This window comes from Bufo gargarizans, chromosome 4 (assembly GCF_014858855.1).
Source record: "Bufo gargarizans isolate SCDJY-AF-19 chromosome 4, ASM1485885v1, whole genome shotgun sequence".
Classification (NCBI taxonomy): domain Eukaryota; kingdom Metazoa; phylum Chordata; class Amphibia; order Anura; family Bufonidae; genus Bufo; species Bufo gargarizans.
The window spans coordinates 299,504,880-299,525,155 of record NC_058083.1 but is presented as its reverse complement, the minus strand read 5'-3'; the positions used below and the strand labels follow the sequence as shown (position 1 = coordinate 299,525,155).

At 42.7% G+C, this 20,276-nt stretch overlaps 1 protein-coding gene across 1 annotated transcript in view; it reads right to left on the bottom strand.

Annotated features, from left to right (window-relative positions):
* SLC35F1 (solute carrier family 35 member F1) overlaps positions 1 to 20,276 on the bottom strand; it is a 336,892-nt gene that overhangs the window by 160,519 nt on the left and 156,097 nt on the right. The window contains exon 2 of the mRNA XM_044292308.1: positions 16,257 to 16,432. Coding sequence (XP_044148243.1) covers positions 16,257 to 16,432 — 176 coding nt within the window. The remainder of the gene's footprint in view (positions 1 to 16,256; positions 16,433 to 20,276) is intronic.

Below are 20,276 nucleotides of genomic sequence, written 5' to 3'. Positions count from 1 at the left end.
GGTACATATGATTTTTGGTTGCTCTATATTACACATTTTGTGAGGCAAGGTAACAAGAAATAGCTGTTTTGGCACCGTTTTTATTTTTTGTTATTTACAAATTCATCTGACAGGTTAGATCATGTGGTATTTTTATAGACCAGGTTGTCACGAATGCGGCGATACCTAATATGTATACTTTTTTATTTATTTATGTGAGTTTTACACAATGATTTCATTTTTGAAACATGAAAAATCATGTTTTAGGCCGAATGCACACGGCCGTGTTCCGAGGCCGAGAGCGGTCCATGGTATGCCGGGCTGGATTCCTGATCAGAGCAGGAGCGCACGACATCATTGGTTGCTATGACGCCGTGCGCTTCATGCCGCCGCTGCACTACAGTAATACACTCGTATGATCTATACGAGTGTATTACTGTACAGCAGCGGCGGCATGAAGCGCACGCCGTCATAGCAACTAATGATGCCGTGCGCTCCTGCTCTGAACAGGAATCCAGCTCGGCATACCACGGATCGATCTTGGCCGCGGAACACGGCCGTGCGCATTCGGCCTTAGTGTTTCCATAGTCTGAGAGCCATAGTTTTTCCAGTTTTTGGGCGATTATCTTAAGTAGGGTATGATTTTTGTGGGATGAGATGACGGTTTGATTGGCACTATTTTGGGGTGTGTATGACTTTTTGATCGCTTACTATTACACTTTTGTGATGACAAAAAATTGTCTATTTAGCACTTTTATTTTTTTACGGTGTTTACCTGAGGGGTTAGGTCATGTGATATTTTTATAGAGCCGGTCGATATGGACGCGGTGATACCTAATATGTATACTTTTTATTTATTTATGTAAGTTTTATGCAATAATATCATTTTTTAATCCCCCAAAAAATCATGTTTTAGTGTCTCCATATTCTGAGAGCCATAGTTTTTTCTGTTTTTGGGCGATTATCTTAGGTAGGGTTACACTTTTTGTGATGTAAGGTGACAAAAAATGGTTTATTTAGCACAGTTTTTATTTTTTATTTTTTACGGTGTTCATCTGAGGGGTTAGGTCATGTGATATGTTTATAGAGCAGGTCGATACGGACGCGGAAATACCTAATATGTAAACTTTTTTATTTTCCCCTATTTTTTACCAGGTTTTTTTAACTTTATTTGGGGAAAATTATATTTTTGTTCATTTTTACTTGAAACTTTTAATTTTTGGGGGGGAAAACGTTATTTTTTTCACTTTTTTTCACTTTATTTTTTGTCCCACTTTGGGACTTCAACTTTTTGGGGTCTAATCCTTTACAATGCATTCCAATACTTCTGTATTGGAATGCATTGGCTGTATGAATAATACAGTGTGTATTACTCATACAGCTTCCAGCCTATGAGATCCAGGGGGCTGGATCTCACAGGCTCGTCACCGGAAGGCCGCGCAGATGCCTTAGGAAGGCATCGCGCTGCCTTCCATGCCATCGGATCCCCCCTACAGCCCCATGGGGACCCCGATAGCACCGCCCGCCGTCGCTGCAATAGGTAAAAGCCGCAAACCGGGACCCCCCCCCCCGCGCATTCAGCCAAGGTGCCTGCTCAATGATTATAGCAGGCACCTTGTTCTGACCACCGCCCGCCGCCCTGTGTCCGTAAGAGGTTAAAGGAGTTTTCCTCTGAAATATATTCTACAATTTTTAAACCAGTACCTGGATCTGAAAACATTTCTAATTGCATGTAATTAAAAATTCTGTATAGCCTCTGAGTTTAATTTTATTGACTATCAGTATAGCGCCACCCGCAGCTTGCTCTTTTCATTACTTCTCTGTCCACCCCGCTGAGATGGATGCGCATGCTCAGTACTTTCCTTGAACTGTCACCAGCCCCACCCAAATGTACAGGGCTGGTTCTAGCTTTGTTAGAAAGAGATTGTCGTGTACTATATGATGTCTGATTTTCATTTTTCATATTCATTATGGGATAACCCTTTTAAGGACTTGCGACCAGTGCAGTGCCATAGGTGCATCAGCCACCACTGTTGAAAGGTGATTCACAGAACAGATAATCAAGGCTTATGTCCACCAAGAATCATTAATGAACTGTATAGCAGTATTTTTTAGCTATGGTTTAGTTATTTGGTTACTGTATGCTAGTATTCAGTGGCGTAGGGATCGCCATAGCAACCATAGCAGTGGCTATGGGGCCCTACGCCACTGGGGGCCCGTCCGGACCGCATCCTTTTTTTATTTTTTTTATTAATACACTGACACAGGCAGCCAGCAGTGTAGTGGGCGGGGCGCGGGCGGTCCGCAGCTCAAGCCTGGCTGAGGGAAGGCGGAAGCTAAGGAAGGAGGAGACAGGAGAGGACAGTGAGTGGCACTGCCGGAACATGAGGTAGGCGGACGCGGTGGAGGGGGCCGGAACGGGGGCGTAGAGGAGGTGGAGCCAGGCTGGCACCAGCGCCGCAGACCGCACTGCACTTGCCTCTGTGGAAATTGAAGAGAAGCGCCGTAATCTCGCACAGGCGCACTGGCAGAGGCATCTTCCTGGCCTCTGCCAGTGCGCCTGTGCGAGATTACGGCGCTTCTCTTCAATTTCCACAGAGGCAAGTAAGTGCAGTTAATAAATTAGGTAGGAAGCGGCTCTTGGTGGGGGGGTGGGATCTGTGGAGGACACTGAAGGGGGGGATCTGTGGAGGACACTGAAGGGGGGATCTGTGGAGGACACTGAAGGGGGGGATCTGTGGAGGACACTGAAGGGGAGGGGGATCTGTGAATGACACTGAAGGGGGGGGATCTGTGGAGGACACTGAAGGGGGGGGGGTCTGTGAATGACACTGAAGGGGGGATCTGTGGAGGACACTGAAGGGGGGGATCTGTGGAGGACACTGAAGGGGGGGGTCTGTGAATGACACTGAAGGGGGGGGGGATCTGTGGAGGACACTGAAGGGGGGGATCTGTGGAGGACACTGAAGGGGGGATCTGTGGAGGACACTGAAGGGGGGGTCTGTGGAGGACACTGAAGGGGGGATCTGTGGAGGACACTGAAGGGGGGGGTCTGTGGATGACACTGAAGGGGGGGTCTGTGGACGACACTTAGGGGGATGTTCGGGTGGGAGGTCCTGGAGGGGTGTTTGGGTGGGAGCTCTGGAAGGGGTGGGAGGTCCGATAGGTATGTGGGGGTGGGAGATCCGGGAGGGGGGGCCCATAATTTTTTTTGCTATGGGGCCCAGTCATTTCTAGCTACGCCCCTGCTAGTATTATTTGAGCACTGTATGGTGCTATTTATTCACTGTGTAGCACTGCTTACATAGGCACTATGCGGTATATTATTGTGTATGGTAGTGCGTCACACTGTATTGTTATCAGTAAACTGTATGGAAGTATTATTTATGACACTGTAACGCCACTTCCACACGGACAGAGCATCAACATTTGTAAGCCAAACCAGGAGTGGAACGAACATAGAGAAAAATCATTCTGGAAAGATAGGCACTTTTTCCACATTTGAACCCACTCCTCATTTTGTTTCATAAAAACCAATGCAAAATATTGTCCAAGATAATTACTGCATATCAGAACCATATTGAGGAAGCACATGAGCACAATATGGAGTTGTCACCCACAAACTGCAGTGGCTTTGCTAAGCGGTGGCACAACATATTAGGGTTGTACTTACAGAATGCAAAGGTTATTCCCTACAGGGCTTGAAAAGCTCTCTAATCAGTAGTAATAAGAGAATCTTAGTTTTTACTGGAGTTCCCCTTCAAGTATTTTTAAAAAATAACTGTAGCTATTAAAAAACAACAACAAATCTGATAGATATGTTATCAATCATTGGAATATTTTATCCTGGAACAGCTGTGACCACAAGCCCCAGTGCTGATGTGTACTTGGATCTGAGATACTCAGTATTCGCTGGTAGACTTCACCCCAGCTGCCTGGAGCAGTATGGGACGTGGTGATGAGAGAGGCTTCTACATTTCACAATGAGGTTAATAACAGCCTGTATGTGCATCTGTTGGAGAGCTCCTTAGTAGATGTAATGAGTCTGGCACTATGTTATTTAGCTTCACTCCAAACACACTGTTGAGTCAAGATATCAAATAGAAATACTTGCCTGGAGTTTGCTGCTATCAAAGTTGTTGCCCCCCAGGTCCCATCAAATTGTCATTTTATAATGGCCTATTTCTAGGTCTTTGTTTTAGGCTACTTTCACACTTGCGGCAGAGGATTCCGGCAGGCAGTTCCGTTGCCGGAACTGCCTGCCGAATCCATCAAAATGTATGCAAAGTGATAGGATTTGTCAGACGGATCAGGATCCTGATCCATCTGACAAATCCATTGAAATCCGTCTCTCCGGTCTCATCTGGAAAATCGGATCCGGCATTTTTTTTTTTTTACATTTTTTCCGGTCTCAGCATGATCCGTTTTGCCAGAACACTCGGGGCTGGATCCGGAATTAATGCATTTCAATGGGAAAAAAATGCTGCATCCGGCATTCCGGCAAGTGTTCCGGAACTTTGGACGGAGATAAAACCGCAGCATGCTGCGTTATTATCTCCGTCTTAAAAAGGCAAAAAGACTGAACTGAAGACATCCTGATGCATCCTGAACAGATTGCTCTCCATTCAGAATGCATGGGGATTAAACTGATCAGTTCTTTTCCAGTATTGAGCCCCTAGGACGGAACTCAATGCCGGAAAAGAATAATGCTAGTGTGAAAGTACCCTTACTTGGCTCCTTATGTTTTTCATGATTTTTAATGTGTTTTTAAATAACTATGTAAAAAGACATCTGACTGTAGACTTGTTACTAAAGTACAGGGAGTGCAGAATTATTAGGCAAATGAGTATTTTGACCACATCATCCTCTTTATGCATGTTGTCTTACTCCAAGCTGTATAGGCTCGAAAGCCTACTACCAATTAAGTATATTAGGTGATGTGCATCTCTGTAATGAGAAGGGGTGTGGTCTAATGACATCAACACCCTATATCAGGTGTGCATAATTATTAGGCAACTTCCTTTCCTTTGGCAAAATGGGTCAAAAGAAGGACTTGACAGGCTCAGAAAAGTAAAAAATAGTGAGATATCTTGCAGAGGGATGCAGCACTCTTAAAATTGCAAAGCTTCTGAAGCCTGATCATTGAACAATCAAGCGTTTCATTCAAAATAGTCAACAGGGTCGCAAGAAGCGTGTGGAAAAACCAAGGCGCAAAATAACTGCCCATGAACTGAGAAAAGTCAAGCGTGCAGCTGCCAAGATGCCACTTGCCACCAGTTTGGCCATATTTCAGAGCTGCAACATCACTGGAGTGCCCAAAAGCACAAGGTGTGCAATCAGAGACATGGCCAAGGTAAGAAAGGCTGAAAGACGACCACCACTGAACAAGACACACAAGCTGAAACGTCAAGACTGGGCCAAGAAATATCTCAAGACTGATTTTTCAAAGGTTTTATGGACTGATGAAATGAGAGTGAGTCTTGATGGGCCAGATGGATGGGCCCGTGGCTGGATTGGTAAAGGGCAGAGAGCTCCAGTCCGACTCAGACGCCAGCAAGGTGGAGGTGGAGTACTGGTTTGGGCTGGTATCATCAAAGATGAGCTTGTGGGGCCTTTTCGGGTTGAGGATGGAGTCAAGCTCAACTCCCAGTCCTACTGCCAGTTTCTGGAAGACACCTTCAAGCAGTGGTACAGGAAGAAGTCTGCATCCTTCAAGAAAAACATGATTTTCATGCAGGACAATGCTCCATCACACGCGTCCAAGTACTCCACAGCGTGGCTGGCAAGAAAGGGTATAAAAGAAGAAAATCTAATGACATGGCCTCCTTGTTCACCTGATCTGAACCCCATTGAGAACCTGTGGTCCATCATCAAATGTGAGATTTACAAGGAGGGAAAACAGTACACCTCTCTGAACAGTGTCTGGGAGGCTGTAGTTGCTGCTGCACGCAATGTTGATGGTGAACAGATCAAAACACTGACAGAATCCATGGATGGCAGGCTTTTGAGTGTCCTTGCAAAGAAAGGTGGCTATATTGGTCACTGATTTGTTTTTGTTTTGTTTTTGAATGTCAGAAATGTATATTTGTGAATGTTGAGATGTTATATTGGTTTCACTGGTAAAAATAAATAATTGAAATGGGTATATATTAGTTTTTTTGTTAAGTTGCCTAATAATTATGCACAGTAATAGTCACCTGCACACACAGATATCCCCCTAAAATAGCTAAAACTAAAAACAAACTAAAAACTACTTCCAAAAATATTCAGCTTTGATATTAATGAGTTTTTTGGGTTCATTGAGAACATGGTTGTTGTTCAATAATAAAATTAATCCTCAAAAATACAACTTGCCTAATAATTCTGCACTCCCTGTATATACTGAAAGCTGCTTAAAGGGAAACATTATTCTTGGTTCAAAATGAGCTGAAAAGATATCACTCAAATCTCAAAACTGGGATCATAAAATGGAATGGTTCCCCTATGTTCATTCACTTGAAAAACCTTTAGAAGCAGATGAAACTTAAGGATCTTCTGAAGGATAGGGTCTTGGAGAACACAGGCTGTGTAACGTAACTACAGCATCTATTTCTATCCTTCTATATAGATCCATGTTTTGTAATGTAGCTTAAAGACATAGATTGCTTGTCAGATTTGCCAAAATATACTAATAATCTCACTTGGTCAAAACAAGGAGCTTTGCGGGAGTTGTATTACCTGGACAACCAAGTTCTAAATGGGGACCACCTATGACACCACTCACTAACAGTTGTCATAGATGGAGAAAGCTGTGAGTAGCCATAAATTTCCCCCGCAGCAGAAATTTAGTATTATACTGTACACAATAAAACATGGGGGATTGCATGATAAATGGTCATGTGGGACCTCCAGAGCAAGAGAGGACCTGCATAGAAGCTGCCGCTACTGGCTTATAAAGAAGGAGACCCCAACCAATGACATTTATATGACTTAAGTATATATAAAAAAGCCCTTATTTTGCAACCAATCCATCCATCTTCTTGGCTTAGATGATGTAGGAGCAGAAATAGTGGATGGTATAGGGATGTCTTAGATTGTTCTTTTCACCTATGTCAATTTTGGTATACCGTACTTAGACACCAGTTCCATACCTTCAATGGAAGCAGAGCACACTACTACTATGGGGCTGATGCTGAATTCCGTCTGTTTCCGATCTGAAAATACTGCATTTCATGCAGCCTCCACTAGGGGGGAACTCAGTGCAGAGATATAATTGCAGCTTCCATTGGAGACAATGGTAACTGTATACACTTCTATGCACTGAGTTTCCCTATTGATAGGTGTAGGCAGACAGCTTTAGAATAGGTGAAGTGAAGCAGTAAAATGTATCCATATGCCAGTTGTCTGCTGTAAATACATTAAGGGTCTTAGTTTTAAGCATGGAGGGCCTTAGTTATGAGGAAATATTAAACAAATTTAAATGTATTTAGTCTTTAGAAGAGGCATCTTAGGGGGTACATGATTAACCTATACAAATATATAAATGGGCCATACAAAAAATACGGTGAAAAATTGTTCAATGTAAAATGCCCTCAAAAGACAAGGGGCACTGCCTCCGACTGTAGGAGAAAAAGTTCAGTCTCCAGAAGCGTCAAAACCTCTTTACCATAAGAACTGTTGGGGTTAGGGCTGCAGAAAACGATTTTAGTAATCGAGTATTCTACCGATTATTTTTACAACTCATCGAGTACTCTAATAAGAAAAAAAATATTAATAGACTGTTTTCCTTTATAAAAACTCATCATACCCCCTGCCATCATTCCCCAACACCCTTCGTTTCCCCCTGTGCAATCAGCCCAAGTGCATCAGTTCCCCCCAATGCCATCAGCTCCACTATCCCCCAGTGCCATCAGCTCTGTTCCCCCAGTGCCTTCTGCACTCCCCCACCCCAGTGCCTTTTTGCTCCATTCCCCCAGTGCCATCAGCTCTCCCCCACCCCAGTGCCTTTAGCTCCATTCCCCCAGTGCCATCAGCTCTCGCCCACCCCAGTGCCATCAGCTCCCCCCCACCTCAGTCCCATAAGCTCTCCCCCACCCCAGTCCCATCAGCTCCACTCCCCCAGTGCCTACAGCTCTCCCCTACCCAATGCCATCAGCTCCCCCTCCAATGCCACCAGCTCCCCCATGTCATCAGTTGCTCCCCCTCCCACTGTTATTAGCTCCTCTCCCAATGCCACCAGCTCCCCCCACTGCCATCAGTTCTCACGCTCACCCTCCTAGTCATTAGTGCCCAGCCGCAGCGCCAGTGAACTAAAATGTCCTGATGATGTGTGTACGTCAGGATCCAAAGCAGGTTTGTGCGAACAGGCGGGTGACCACGGAGCGTGAGTAATAGCAAGCTCTTCACTCACACTCTGTGGTCACATGGCACAAATGAATCATCGATTCGATTAGATCGATTCGAGGAGTTTTTTAGTGTCGCGTTAATCAATTAATTTGAGTAATCGTTTCAGCCCTAGTTGAGGTTATTTATCAAACTGGTGTAAAGTAGAACTGGCTTAGTTGCCCATAGCAACCAATCACCTTTCATTTTTGACAGCTCCTTTGGCAAATGAAAGGAGGAATCTGATTGGTTGCTATGGACAACTAAGCCAGTTCTACTTTATATCAGTTTGATAATTGATCCGATGTGATTCTGTGGAATAGTCTACCTCTGGACGTGGTCACAGCAGCAACAGTAGACAGTTTTACATAAATTCTTTCAAAATAAATGACATTAATGCTTATGAAAATGTCTCACTCCCTTTTCTAAAATTCGGGTCTCCTCTTATCCCTTAGTTGAACTTGATGGACTTATGTCTTTTTTTTTCAACCGTATTAACTATGTAACTATGTATTATGCTGATCAGAATGGGCACCATATTTTTGAAGCACCTGTTCAACTTTTTTTGACATAGACGTCAGATAAAGTGGGTGAAAATGAAGGCGGCTTTTTTCAATTTTTTTTTAATAAAAATTTCTTCTGCTCAATAAAACACAAGTCTGGGATGTGCTTTGTGTTCTGTGTTGCCTGGAAGCGTACTGGAAAACTAATGAGACAAGGGGGCCCATACTAAATTTTGCTATGGAGCCCTATGAAATCTGTGAACACCCTGATCCAACTCTTTGTTACAATACCTTACATCACTGCAGTAAACAGCTATTCTGCATCCAACCCACTTTCAAGATAGTCTTTCATTAAAAAAATCTCACATGGAACCTAATGTTCAGCGCAATAATAAACTCATTTCTTGCGGCCACACTTCAGTAGTGAACTGGACACCCTTGTAATTAAAGAGGACCTTTCACCTGGAAAAACATTGTGACCTATGTATCCTGACATATACAGCGGCACCCAGGGATCTCACTGCACTTACTATTATCCCCGGGCGCCGCTCCGTTCTCCCGTTATGTCCTCCGGTATCTTCGCTCAGTAAGTTATAGTAGGCGGAGACTGCCCTTGTTCTGCTGGGCGTCTCCTCCTTCTAGGCTGTAGTGCTGGCCAATCGCAGCGCACAGCTCACAGCTCATAGCCTGGGAGAAAAAAAACTCCCAGGCTGTGAGCTGTGCGCTGCGATTGGCCAGCGCTACAGCCTAGAAGGAGGAGACGCCCAGCAGAACAAGGATAGACTCCGCCTACTATAACCAAGAGTCCTAAGTCTCCGCCTATTATAACCTACTGAGCGAAGATACCGGAAAGCATAACGGGAGAACGGAGCGGCGCCCAGGGATAATAGTAAGTGCAGTGGGATCCCTGGGTGCCGCTGTACATGTCAGGATACTTAGTTCACATTGTTTTTCCAGGTGAAAGTTCCTCTTTAAGTAAAACTATCTAAAAGTGACTTAACCTAATTTAGTGATTACTGTGACAGACCTTCACCATTTAGAAGCTGTATTTATCCTTATATGATTTTTCTTAGGGTATGTTCACACAATGGATTTTGAAAATTCAGCGCAGAATCCACGCATGTTTTTTTTTTTTCCTGCGCATTTTTTTATGCTATTATTGATGCTTTTTTGGCACATTTTTTTTAACTGATGGGTGTTTACTTCAATACAAAACTGCTTTTTCAGCTTGTGGTTTTTGGCACAGATCTTCACCAAAAAACACACAGAAAACACGCAAAGAATGCATAAAGACGTACAGAACAGTTTTTATGCTTGCCCTTCATTTCAATAGGAGATTTAGTGATGATTGTGCCCCAAGAGGTCATGCTGCTTCTTTTTTCCATGTGGAAAAAAATTTAAGTGCTGTTTCCCATTGAAACAAATGGGAGGTTGTTTTGAGGTGTTTGTTGGAGCTGATTTTGAGGTGGAAGAAGTATACTGTACATCCTTCCTTTATAGTCCCCCTCCCTTTGGAATGCAGTTCTGGTTTTGGCTAAAAATAAAAATATAAATGGAAAAACTGCCACAAATACTGTGGCTTGTTTATACTTTCTAACAGACCACCGCTTTGAGAAGACCACTCCCGTAGCCAGACCAGCTTTTCTGTCACAAATCTTCAGGTCCAACATATATTTATTATACTGGCCATCATGGCTCCTTGATCCCGTTGCATGCAGCCATTTGGTCACTGGGAGAGAGGCACTCCCAGTAAAAAACATTCAGACGGTCGCAACTGATGGCACCTGAAGGGATAAAAGTCCATGATCAGAGTAAAACAGCAGTCACCTACCAGCTATGGCTTCTGACTCAACATCTGTCGTACATGTACGGTGGATGTCGGAAAGGGGTTAAAGGGGTTCTCCAAGAGTATAAAATGTCCCCTCATGTGCCAGGCACCAAACATGGAATATACTTACCCCGGTCCCCGCTCCCGGTGGCGCTAGGGAGGCTTGTCCCCGCCTGCCATTGGCTGCTCCCCCCCGACACCGGATGTTTTTATCCGTGTGCAGTGAGAAGCAGCAGCGGCGGTGCAGGGACCAGGAGCGGCGAGGGGACCAGGGTAAGTATATTCCATGTGGGGTGCCCGGCACATGAGGGGACATTTTATACTCTTGGAGAACCCCTTTAAGGTTATCTAAAGTCACGTATTATTATTGATTTGCCCACTTGTATTTTATATAATGCACACTGTCTGAGAAGCTCAGATGCGAATCTCAGACATCACAAACGAAAAAATTCATAATTTCATCGCGTACTACTTTACTTTGTCCTTTTGAGTGGAAAGAAATTATAGCACTATAATAAAAGCGTATTTATACCCATAATTCCACCATCTGTTCTTCTCTAGACTGTGTAGATAGATTTGCAAGAAAAAGTAAGTGAACTCTTTGGAATGACCTGGATTCCTGTGAATGTGGTCTGGTTGTTATCTAAAACACAATCTACGTAAATTACTAAGACATGAACAGTTGTACTTTTATTGAGCACATTGAATAAACATCCACAGTGCAGGGATTAAAAAGCAAGTAAACCTTTGCGGTAATGACTTCTCCAGGAGATAATTGGAAACTGGTATTTCAGTTAAGGAGATGAGATTGGAAGTGTGGGTTCACAGGTGCTCTGCCCCTTAATAGAGACACATGGAGCCTGGTTACTGTCAAATCTGTTCTTCTCATGAAAGATTGGTTAGTGGGAACCATGCCTCGGTGCAAACAATTTTCAGAAGACCTCAGAAGACATGATACAGTGATGCATAAAATGCTACAAATGAATTATTAAATATCTGGGTGTATATTTATTCATGGTTAGACAAAGTATCTACAGGTGGACAAACTATTGCTGGTCTCCCTAAAAGTGGGCATCCTGTTTACAGCAATCCAATACACCATTCTGGAAGAGCTGAGAAAATAAGGAAACAGCAAAAGATCTATAGAGCATTCTACAAACTTTAAAAACTTGTATCTAAGTGTCCACTATTAGAAAAACAAGGTGAGAAGGCAGGAGCGCCTGTGCCTTCTCGGACAGCTGATCGGAGGAGTTCCGGGTGTCGGATCCCCACTGATCAGATATTGATGATCTTTACAGCAATCCAATAGGCCATTCTGGAAGAGCTGAGAAAAAAAGGAAACAGCAAAAGATCCATAGAGCATTCTACAAACTTCAAAAACTTGTATCTAAGTGTCCACTATTAGAAAAACAAGGTGAGAAGGCAGGAGCGCCTGTGCCTTCTCGGACAGCTGATCGGAGGAGTTCCGGGTGTCGGATCCCCACTGATCAGATATTGATGATCTATCCTGAGGATCGGTCATCATCCTGAGGATAGGTCATCAGTAGTAAAATCCTGCAAAAAAACCTTTAATAAATCATTCATTCATATACAAATATAAAATATTGGAATATCCAATTTGAAAAATAATTATGTAGTGGAAACATTTTTGACCCAGAAAATCCCCAAAAAATAAAGTTTGCTTTAAATTAGTGTCAACAAAGAACTTAGAGCACATTATGACACAATTCATTTGCTTTTGTGTTCTGGAGTGGAAGTGAAGCCTATCTGCATCAAACAGGGGGACATTTCCTGGCGGTGAAAGGCTCACGCTGAGTTAATTGAGGAACAGTGTTCTATCAACTAGTATTGCTTAGAACAGATGCCCGGCCTCACATTACCATGGAGCTGGCATTTCATTCTCACATTTTATGAGGTTTGATTAGTAAAATTCTCAATTGCTGCATTCCATTATCTCAGCTTAATCTTCAATGTGAGACCATAATGCGGAAATGCGTTGGCCGTTGGGTCTAAATGTATACCAGAAAGATGTGTGGGATCATGAATATCGCGCTGCATTATTTACTAATGAAATTGCTCAGCAGAACAAATAGTGAATAGGTCTTATGGGTTTTTCCCACTGTGAGGATAAAGCACAGTAAACTCACAAAGAAAACCTAGGCATTTTATCGCCAGAGGACAATGGAGACTGTAAATCAGAAATACTGCGCTCTGGTTGTCTCTTTCACTTTACTTTGTTACCATAAATCAGCTTCAGAGAGAATATCTGCTGACAGCATTAATTCCATTTATATAGTGATCTACAAGTCTCCACAACACGTTTGATGTAATTATGATATATAAATGGTCATTCTTTCAGATTGCAGGATGAATTAGTGCAGATAGCATTATTGAACTCAATACACAGAAATAACCATTTGTCACACTATGCGGTTAGCCATTGATTTATTTGATAATCTATTATTATTTCTGGCAATAACACCATTTGCTGCTATTGATTGACTATGCTGAGATAATGACAGTCTGTTAACGGTTGCTGAGACTCTAATTCAAAGTGGACATCCAATATGACTGCACGTTCTGCTGTCACTTTTACAAAGTGACAGCGCTTCAACTAAATAGAACAATGCCCACATCTTTGTCAGCAGAAGAAGCTCAGAATTTTTAATATATGGCCATTTTTTTTATTTTTTTTTTACATATATCCTCATAAAGTGTTTGTTTCTCATATTTCTAATTTAAAGGGCTTATGCCAAGATTTAAACATGTGTCTAATCGTTGTGGGTGCAATCACTGGAACTGTCACTGATAATGAGAATGGATGTCCTGTGTCCCCCTATATGAATGGAATGGGTTTGCATGCGGCTGTTGCGCTATTCTCCTCTATGGGACCTTCGGAGACAGCCTAATGGTGCACCCTATTTAATTGCTACATAGTATACTAAGAGGTCTGCAATGCTACCAGAAAACAGCACCAAAATATAAAGTATTGCAGCATTTGGTTCATAACAGGAGAGGCAGAACACAACGGTCTCATAGGTCATTTGTATTCGTGAGGACCTCTCCCACTTTTCTTCATCCACTTCCTTAACTTTTCTCTAGGCTGGACATGTTCTGATATTTATTTCTTAAAGGGGTTGTGCAGGCAGTATATATTAATGACCTATCCTGAGGCTAGGTCATCAATATCTGATCAGTATCTGATAACCCCAACACCTGACACCCCCGCCGATCAGCTGTTTGAAGAGGAAGCGGTACTGAATGCGAGAGCTGCTTCCTCTTTATTAGGCCTCTTTCACACTACAGTATGTCCATTTCAGTGTTTTGCTGTCTGTTTTTCACGGATCCGTTGTTCCGTTTTTTTGCTTCCGTTGTGGTTCCGTTTCCGTTCCGTTGTTCCGTTCCGTTTTTCCGTATGGCATATACAGTATACAGTAATTACATAGAAAAAATTGGGCTGGGCATAACATTTTCAATAGATGGTTCCGCAAAAAACGGAACGGATACGGAAGACATACAGATGCATTTCCGTATGTGTTCCGTTTTTTTTGCGGACCCATTGACTTGAATGGAGCCACGGACTGTGATTTGCGGCCAAATATAGGACATGTTCTATCTTTCAACGGAACGGAAAAACGGAAATACGGAAACGGAATGCATACGGAACACATTCAGTTTTTTTTGCGGAACCATTGAAATGAATGGTTCCGTATACGGACCGTATACGGAACGCAAAAAACGGACCGCAAAACGGAAAAAAAAAACGGTAGTGTGAAAGAGGCCTTACACTGCGTGTCGTCTCCCTTGCAAGATTGGCACAGTGTAATTACAAGTGATCACTCCATTCAAATGAATTGAGCGAGTACTTGTAATTATACTACAGCACCAAAAGGTAGTGTAATGAAGAGGAAAGCAGCACTCAATGGAGCGCCACTTCCACGTCAAACAGCTGATCAGTTGAGTTGCTGGGTATTGTAAAGAGAAAACATCAATATATACTGCCATGCACAACCCCTTTAACTTTCCTCTAGGCTGGACAAGTTCTGATATGTGTGTCACGAGATAACCATCTTTTCTAAGCAAAGTGATTTCACTATATTTGTGACATGATGTGTCTATACCATTTGTGTCTATGTGTGACCATCCTTAAAGGGGATCTCCAAGAATGATTTAAAATGACCGCAAGCAACTTGTCCTAGAATGTGAGCAGGACTGATGCCACCACTGGCAGCGCTACCTAGGGGGATAAGGTGGCGAGCCTCACTAGATACTACACTGCTCTACAATATCTGGTAATGACGTTGTCATGCCTACAATATACCATCATGGCTGAGCAGCCTAACAGAAACGCTCACCAATGTGCAAGTGCTGGAGCGCAATGTGTAGTGAGGCCCTGCCCCTCACCCTTATACGCAGCTCTGTAATTGGAGGCAACCAGTTCTGCTCACATTCTAGGACAGGTTGTATGCAGCCATTTTAAATCATTCCTGGAGAACCCCTTGAACTAAATTAGAACTAAGGTATGAGTCTGCTGTATCCTGTGTTAGATGCTATACAAAATGGACAATATGTTGAATATTACGGTATATCACTTTAAATGAGACTAAAAAGCAGACCTGGTAGCAGTTCAGCTAGATGGCCAATACCCCATGATCAGGAATTATTCGACCAATGTATAATATCTTAGCTAGGGAAAACAAATCTTCTGAACATTAGTTGTACCTGTCATCAGACATGTTGGAACCAGTGTTCCAATATATCCCAGTGTACCAATATCCAACATCTTTAAAGGGTCTCCAGAATTTTACTAGTGATGGTGATATAAGGGTATAGTGATGTGCTATAATATGGGAATATTCCTTTAATCCTCCAGAGGTGAATTTTTTAGTGTCAGTGCATCCTTAACTGTCACAGGCGTTCTTTGTATAGGAAATCCTGTGTCCAGTGGGGGGTGGAAATGAGGCTGTCATTCGCCCAAAAACCAAGATGCTGTGCAGGTCGGTCACGGCTGATTTGTCATTCATGAAAAAAATTGCCTATTGCTGCCTTATTGTTAATGGTTGCACATTTTTGTAGGTTTAGCTGCCATAAAAAATTAGCAATTGACAATAATTTTTTTTATGAATAACTGGAAACAACTGTGGCTTCAATGGCCGCAAGGTTTTCTGCGACATCATTGCGCATTTTGACTGCCCACCGCCCGTCCTTAAAACATGACCTGTTGAGGGTACATGAATAGCTAAAATGAAGATAATGCCATCAATGTCTAGCCAGCAGACTCGGACTGATTTGCCCCTTGCCCATCACTTAAAGTGCACCAGTGCTAGGAACACGCCAAGCTCCTGAGGGTAATGCATGTTACTGGTGGGTTAATCCCTTTGCTTCGCTAGTGAGCCCATATTCTGAATACGGCTAATTCAACTTCTTTCTGCACTTTTCCACTATTTTTCAATGGCAATTTTTAGCTTTTAAAGGCAATATTTTTAGCTCTGGTGTAAGCACGGCATTATGACTGTTATAAAGTCCTATTGGCATTTGTCAGGCTGTAAATGGCAAAACATTCAGGATGTACAGGTATCACTTACCTTGTCTTACAGCCAGAGTGGTTGTATAGACCAAGAATAGAAGGATGTAGTTAAGAAAACTCTGAAAGAGTGGCGTGTTGGCATGAAAATCCTCTGATAGGTATTTACTTGTGAGTCGGATGCCACATAGAAGCAGAGATAACACCTGACCCAGGGCTATAGACAACAGCATTTCCCTGTGAGAAACATAATTTAGAAATATTTACTATGATAGAAGTTTAGGTCAGTGCATATAACTGATCATAAAAAGTACAGCAACAGTACAAAACATTGTATAACAGAACTTCAAATATTATTATTACACCATAAAAGTCAAAAGATGAGTCAAACTCTTATCGAGAGATACTTACTGTACCTGATATTAATAGTGGTTACTGTAACTCACATTCCCAATTTACCCAATAGGCTGATATATGGAATAACAATGTTTGGCAGCGTTTCACAGGCTGATGAATACAAAGGATATTTTATGCCCATATTCCCAATCTGTAATTTTCTCACTAGGATTTGGTTTTCTTTGAGAGACTGCAATTTTCTTTTATTGACACAAACACATTTTCTTACAATTAAAACTGACTTCTTTTTAGTAAAAAGTGCACCTGAAGCCTGCTTACACTTTTGACATAATGAGTAAAATAAAGTTTTCCGTTTTAATGGATATTTTACTGCATTATAAATTATGCCACACAAATAAGTGAAGTCAAGTGGAAAACAATCAATCCATTAAAATACACTTAAACTTACCTTCCATGGAAACACATAGGTCTCATTTGACATTCAACCTGCTCTGTTTTTCTCCTGATCAGCCTCTGTGGCAATTGGGCTTGGCTTAAAGGCACCTTCGGATGCCATTTTTGTTTATGATTGCATGTTACTCATTTGTGGCTAAAAATCATATTTTCAATTGGCCTTTATTAAAAATATTGAGCCGTTCTGTCACAAAGGGTTAACTGTTTCTCTAACTGTGTGACTGGTACTTTCACTTTCACTTTGTGTTGTCATCTAATAAGCTACTAAGAGGTCGTAAACAATTATCTTATCAGTAAGATAAGAACTGAGCTATAATGAGTGTTTATAATATCAGAGAGCAGAGATAAGGAGCCCATCAGCTCCCCAACTGACCGAAAAGACAGAAAGGCAGCTTCTACAGCATCTCAGCTATGTACACAAAAAAGATCAATTCAAAAAATGACTTTTAGCTCAAAATAAGTACAATGCAATAAATAAAAAATGTTCCCAAAGGTGTAAATAGCCTTTAGGCTGGGTTCACACTTGAGCGTTGCGCAAACGCGCGTTTTACGCGCGTTTTAGTCGCGCATTTTTATGCGCGTTTTTGTAATAGTAAACGCGCGTTTGACGCGCGTTTGTGTGATTCACTACAGTGTCCTAAGGCCACAAACGCCCCAAAAGTCGCTCATGTACTTTTTTGAGCGTCGGGCGTTTTACAGCGCGATCGTACGCGCTGTAAAACGCCCAAGTGTGAACCATTCCCATAGGGAATCATTGGTTTCTCCTTGTTGAGCGTTTTACAGCGCGTAGGAACGCGCTGTAAAACGCTCAGGTGTGAACCCAGCCTTAAGGCTAGGGCTACATGGTGATCTAGGCTGTGACCAAGGGTCACTGTGTAGCACTGCAGCCATTAACTGCATGGGGTCTGCATGGGGTCGAAGCGCAACTCAGAAGTTGCCGTGACTACTGCTCCAGAATCACAAAATATCCAAAACTGGTGGATTTTTTTGTGATTCTGGGAGCATGGTTGCAGCAACCTGTGAGCTGCACTGCAACCCTATTCAGTCCAATTACTGCTGTTCTACGCAGTGATCCTTGTTCACACCACGAGTGTTGCGATCAAGATTGCCATGAAGCCCCAGCCTAATAGACATCAAGTTATTAGAGTCTCCTGCTGGAATTAATAGGATCCCGCAAAAAAAATAACCTGGGCTCCCAAGGGCCATATTAATTTTTGTTATTGAGCTCATTCTCTTTAAGGCTTCTTTACATGAGCGAGTTTTCCATCTGGATGCGATGTGTGTTGTGAACGCATAGCATCCGGACTGAATCCTGACCCGTTCATTGCAATGGGTCTGTGCACATGAGTATTGTTTTTCACGCATCATGGCATTCAGGAAAAATGAAAGCATGTTTTATATAGTGTGTTTTTCACATAGCCATGGTTCCATAGCAATGAATGAGGCTTGTGTGAAAAATGGAAAGCACCCGGATGCAATGCATTTTTCACTGATGGTGTCTAGGAGATGGTCAGTTTTTCTTCACATGTGAACAACGCATGAAAATCTAATAGGATCGGAGCAGAAAAACTGAAACAACCCAATCACAGACAAAACTAATTCAACTTGTGTGTAAAACCATGATTTTTTCCCTGACACAATCCATATCGCTCGTATGAAAGAGGCCTAGAAGCTCACCACTAGTCTTATTTTTTATTTTTTAACAGAAGTACATAATTCAAATAGAATGCAAGAACTGATGTCTGAAGTTTCACCTGAAATACACTATTAAAACAGGTGTGTGTCCTTCTGGGGGGGGGGGGGGGGGGGGCATTCAAACATGATGTGAATAGCACTTATTACATTACTGGGATTTTCTAAATACTATGGGAAAGATTTACTGTGGGCTTTATGCCCCTTTTATGGTGTCAAAAAGTTGCAAATCATGGTGCATGACATATTTGTGCTATAACTTGTAACTTTTCACACCTGGTAAGAAAAGTGGGCAAGGCTTAGGGTACTTTCACACTAGCGTTAACGTTTTCCGGTATTAAGTTCCGTCCTAGGGGCTCAATACCGGAAAAAACGCTTCAGTTTTGTCCTAATGCATTCTGAATGGAAAGCAATCCGTTCAGTATGCATCAGGATGTCATCCGTTCCGTCCCGTCCCTTTTACAGTATTTAGCCTCATGCACACGACTGTTCCGTTTTTTTGCGGTCCGCAAACCGCGGATCCGCAAAAAAAGGAAGCCGCCTGTGTAGAAATGCCTATTCTTGCCCCCAAAACGGACAAGAATAGCACACGTTCTATTTTTTTTGTGGGGCTACGGAATGGAGCAACGGATTCGGACAGCACACGGAGTGCTGTCCGCATATTTTGCGGCCCCATCCTAGCCGCAAAAACTGTGCCTTTGATGCGGACCAAAACAACGGTCGTGTGCATGAGGCCTTTGGCCGGAGAAAATACTGCAGCATGCTGCGGTATTTTCTCTGGCCAAAATTCCGGAACACTTGCTGGATTGCCATTGAAATGTATTAATGCCAGATCTGGTACCAAGTGTTTAGAAAATTGCCGCATTGACGGATCCAGTTTTCCGGTCTGCACATGCACAGACCTTTAAAAATGTGAAAAAATATATATACCGGATCCGTTTTTCCGGATGACACCAGAGAGACGTATCCGGTATTTCAATGCATTTGTCAGACGGATCCGGATCCAGAAACAAATGATATCCGTCTGCAACAACGCTAGTGTGAAACTAGCCTTAGTAGGAGAGGGTAGGACCTCTTGTGGACCAGACCAACAGATTTAAAGAGTACCTAAAACTCTGGAAGAAAGCACGATTGGAGCACTTCTCAGAGAGCTTTGCATTGTCGGATTTCCTCAGCTCTGTTTGGCGTTTCCAGTCTGCGGATTACGGATCCCATATACTTTATGTGGTTCTGTACTCGCTATGCAGAACAGAGCCGATGAGAGCCGACAGCTCAGAGATTTAGGCACCCTTTAACGTCTGGTGCGCCAGATATTGATGCTAATTATAATTCAATACTAAACCTGCTTATAGCAGCTGTAGATTTTAGATGTTCACTTCATAAACTTGGCACACCTTGGTCTGTCCCAGAGCTTGAAGGGAGTCTTCAAATTCAGCAGATTTTGTTCCAGAAATTTCTGCGTCTGAAAGTCACTTCCATTCGCCTGAATGGGATTGGAAACCACAAGGATTCTCGCAAAATCCATTCAGATGAATGGAACTGATTTTCAGCCGCAGATAGTTTCTGCAACAAAATCTGC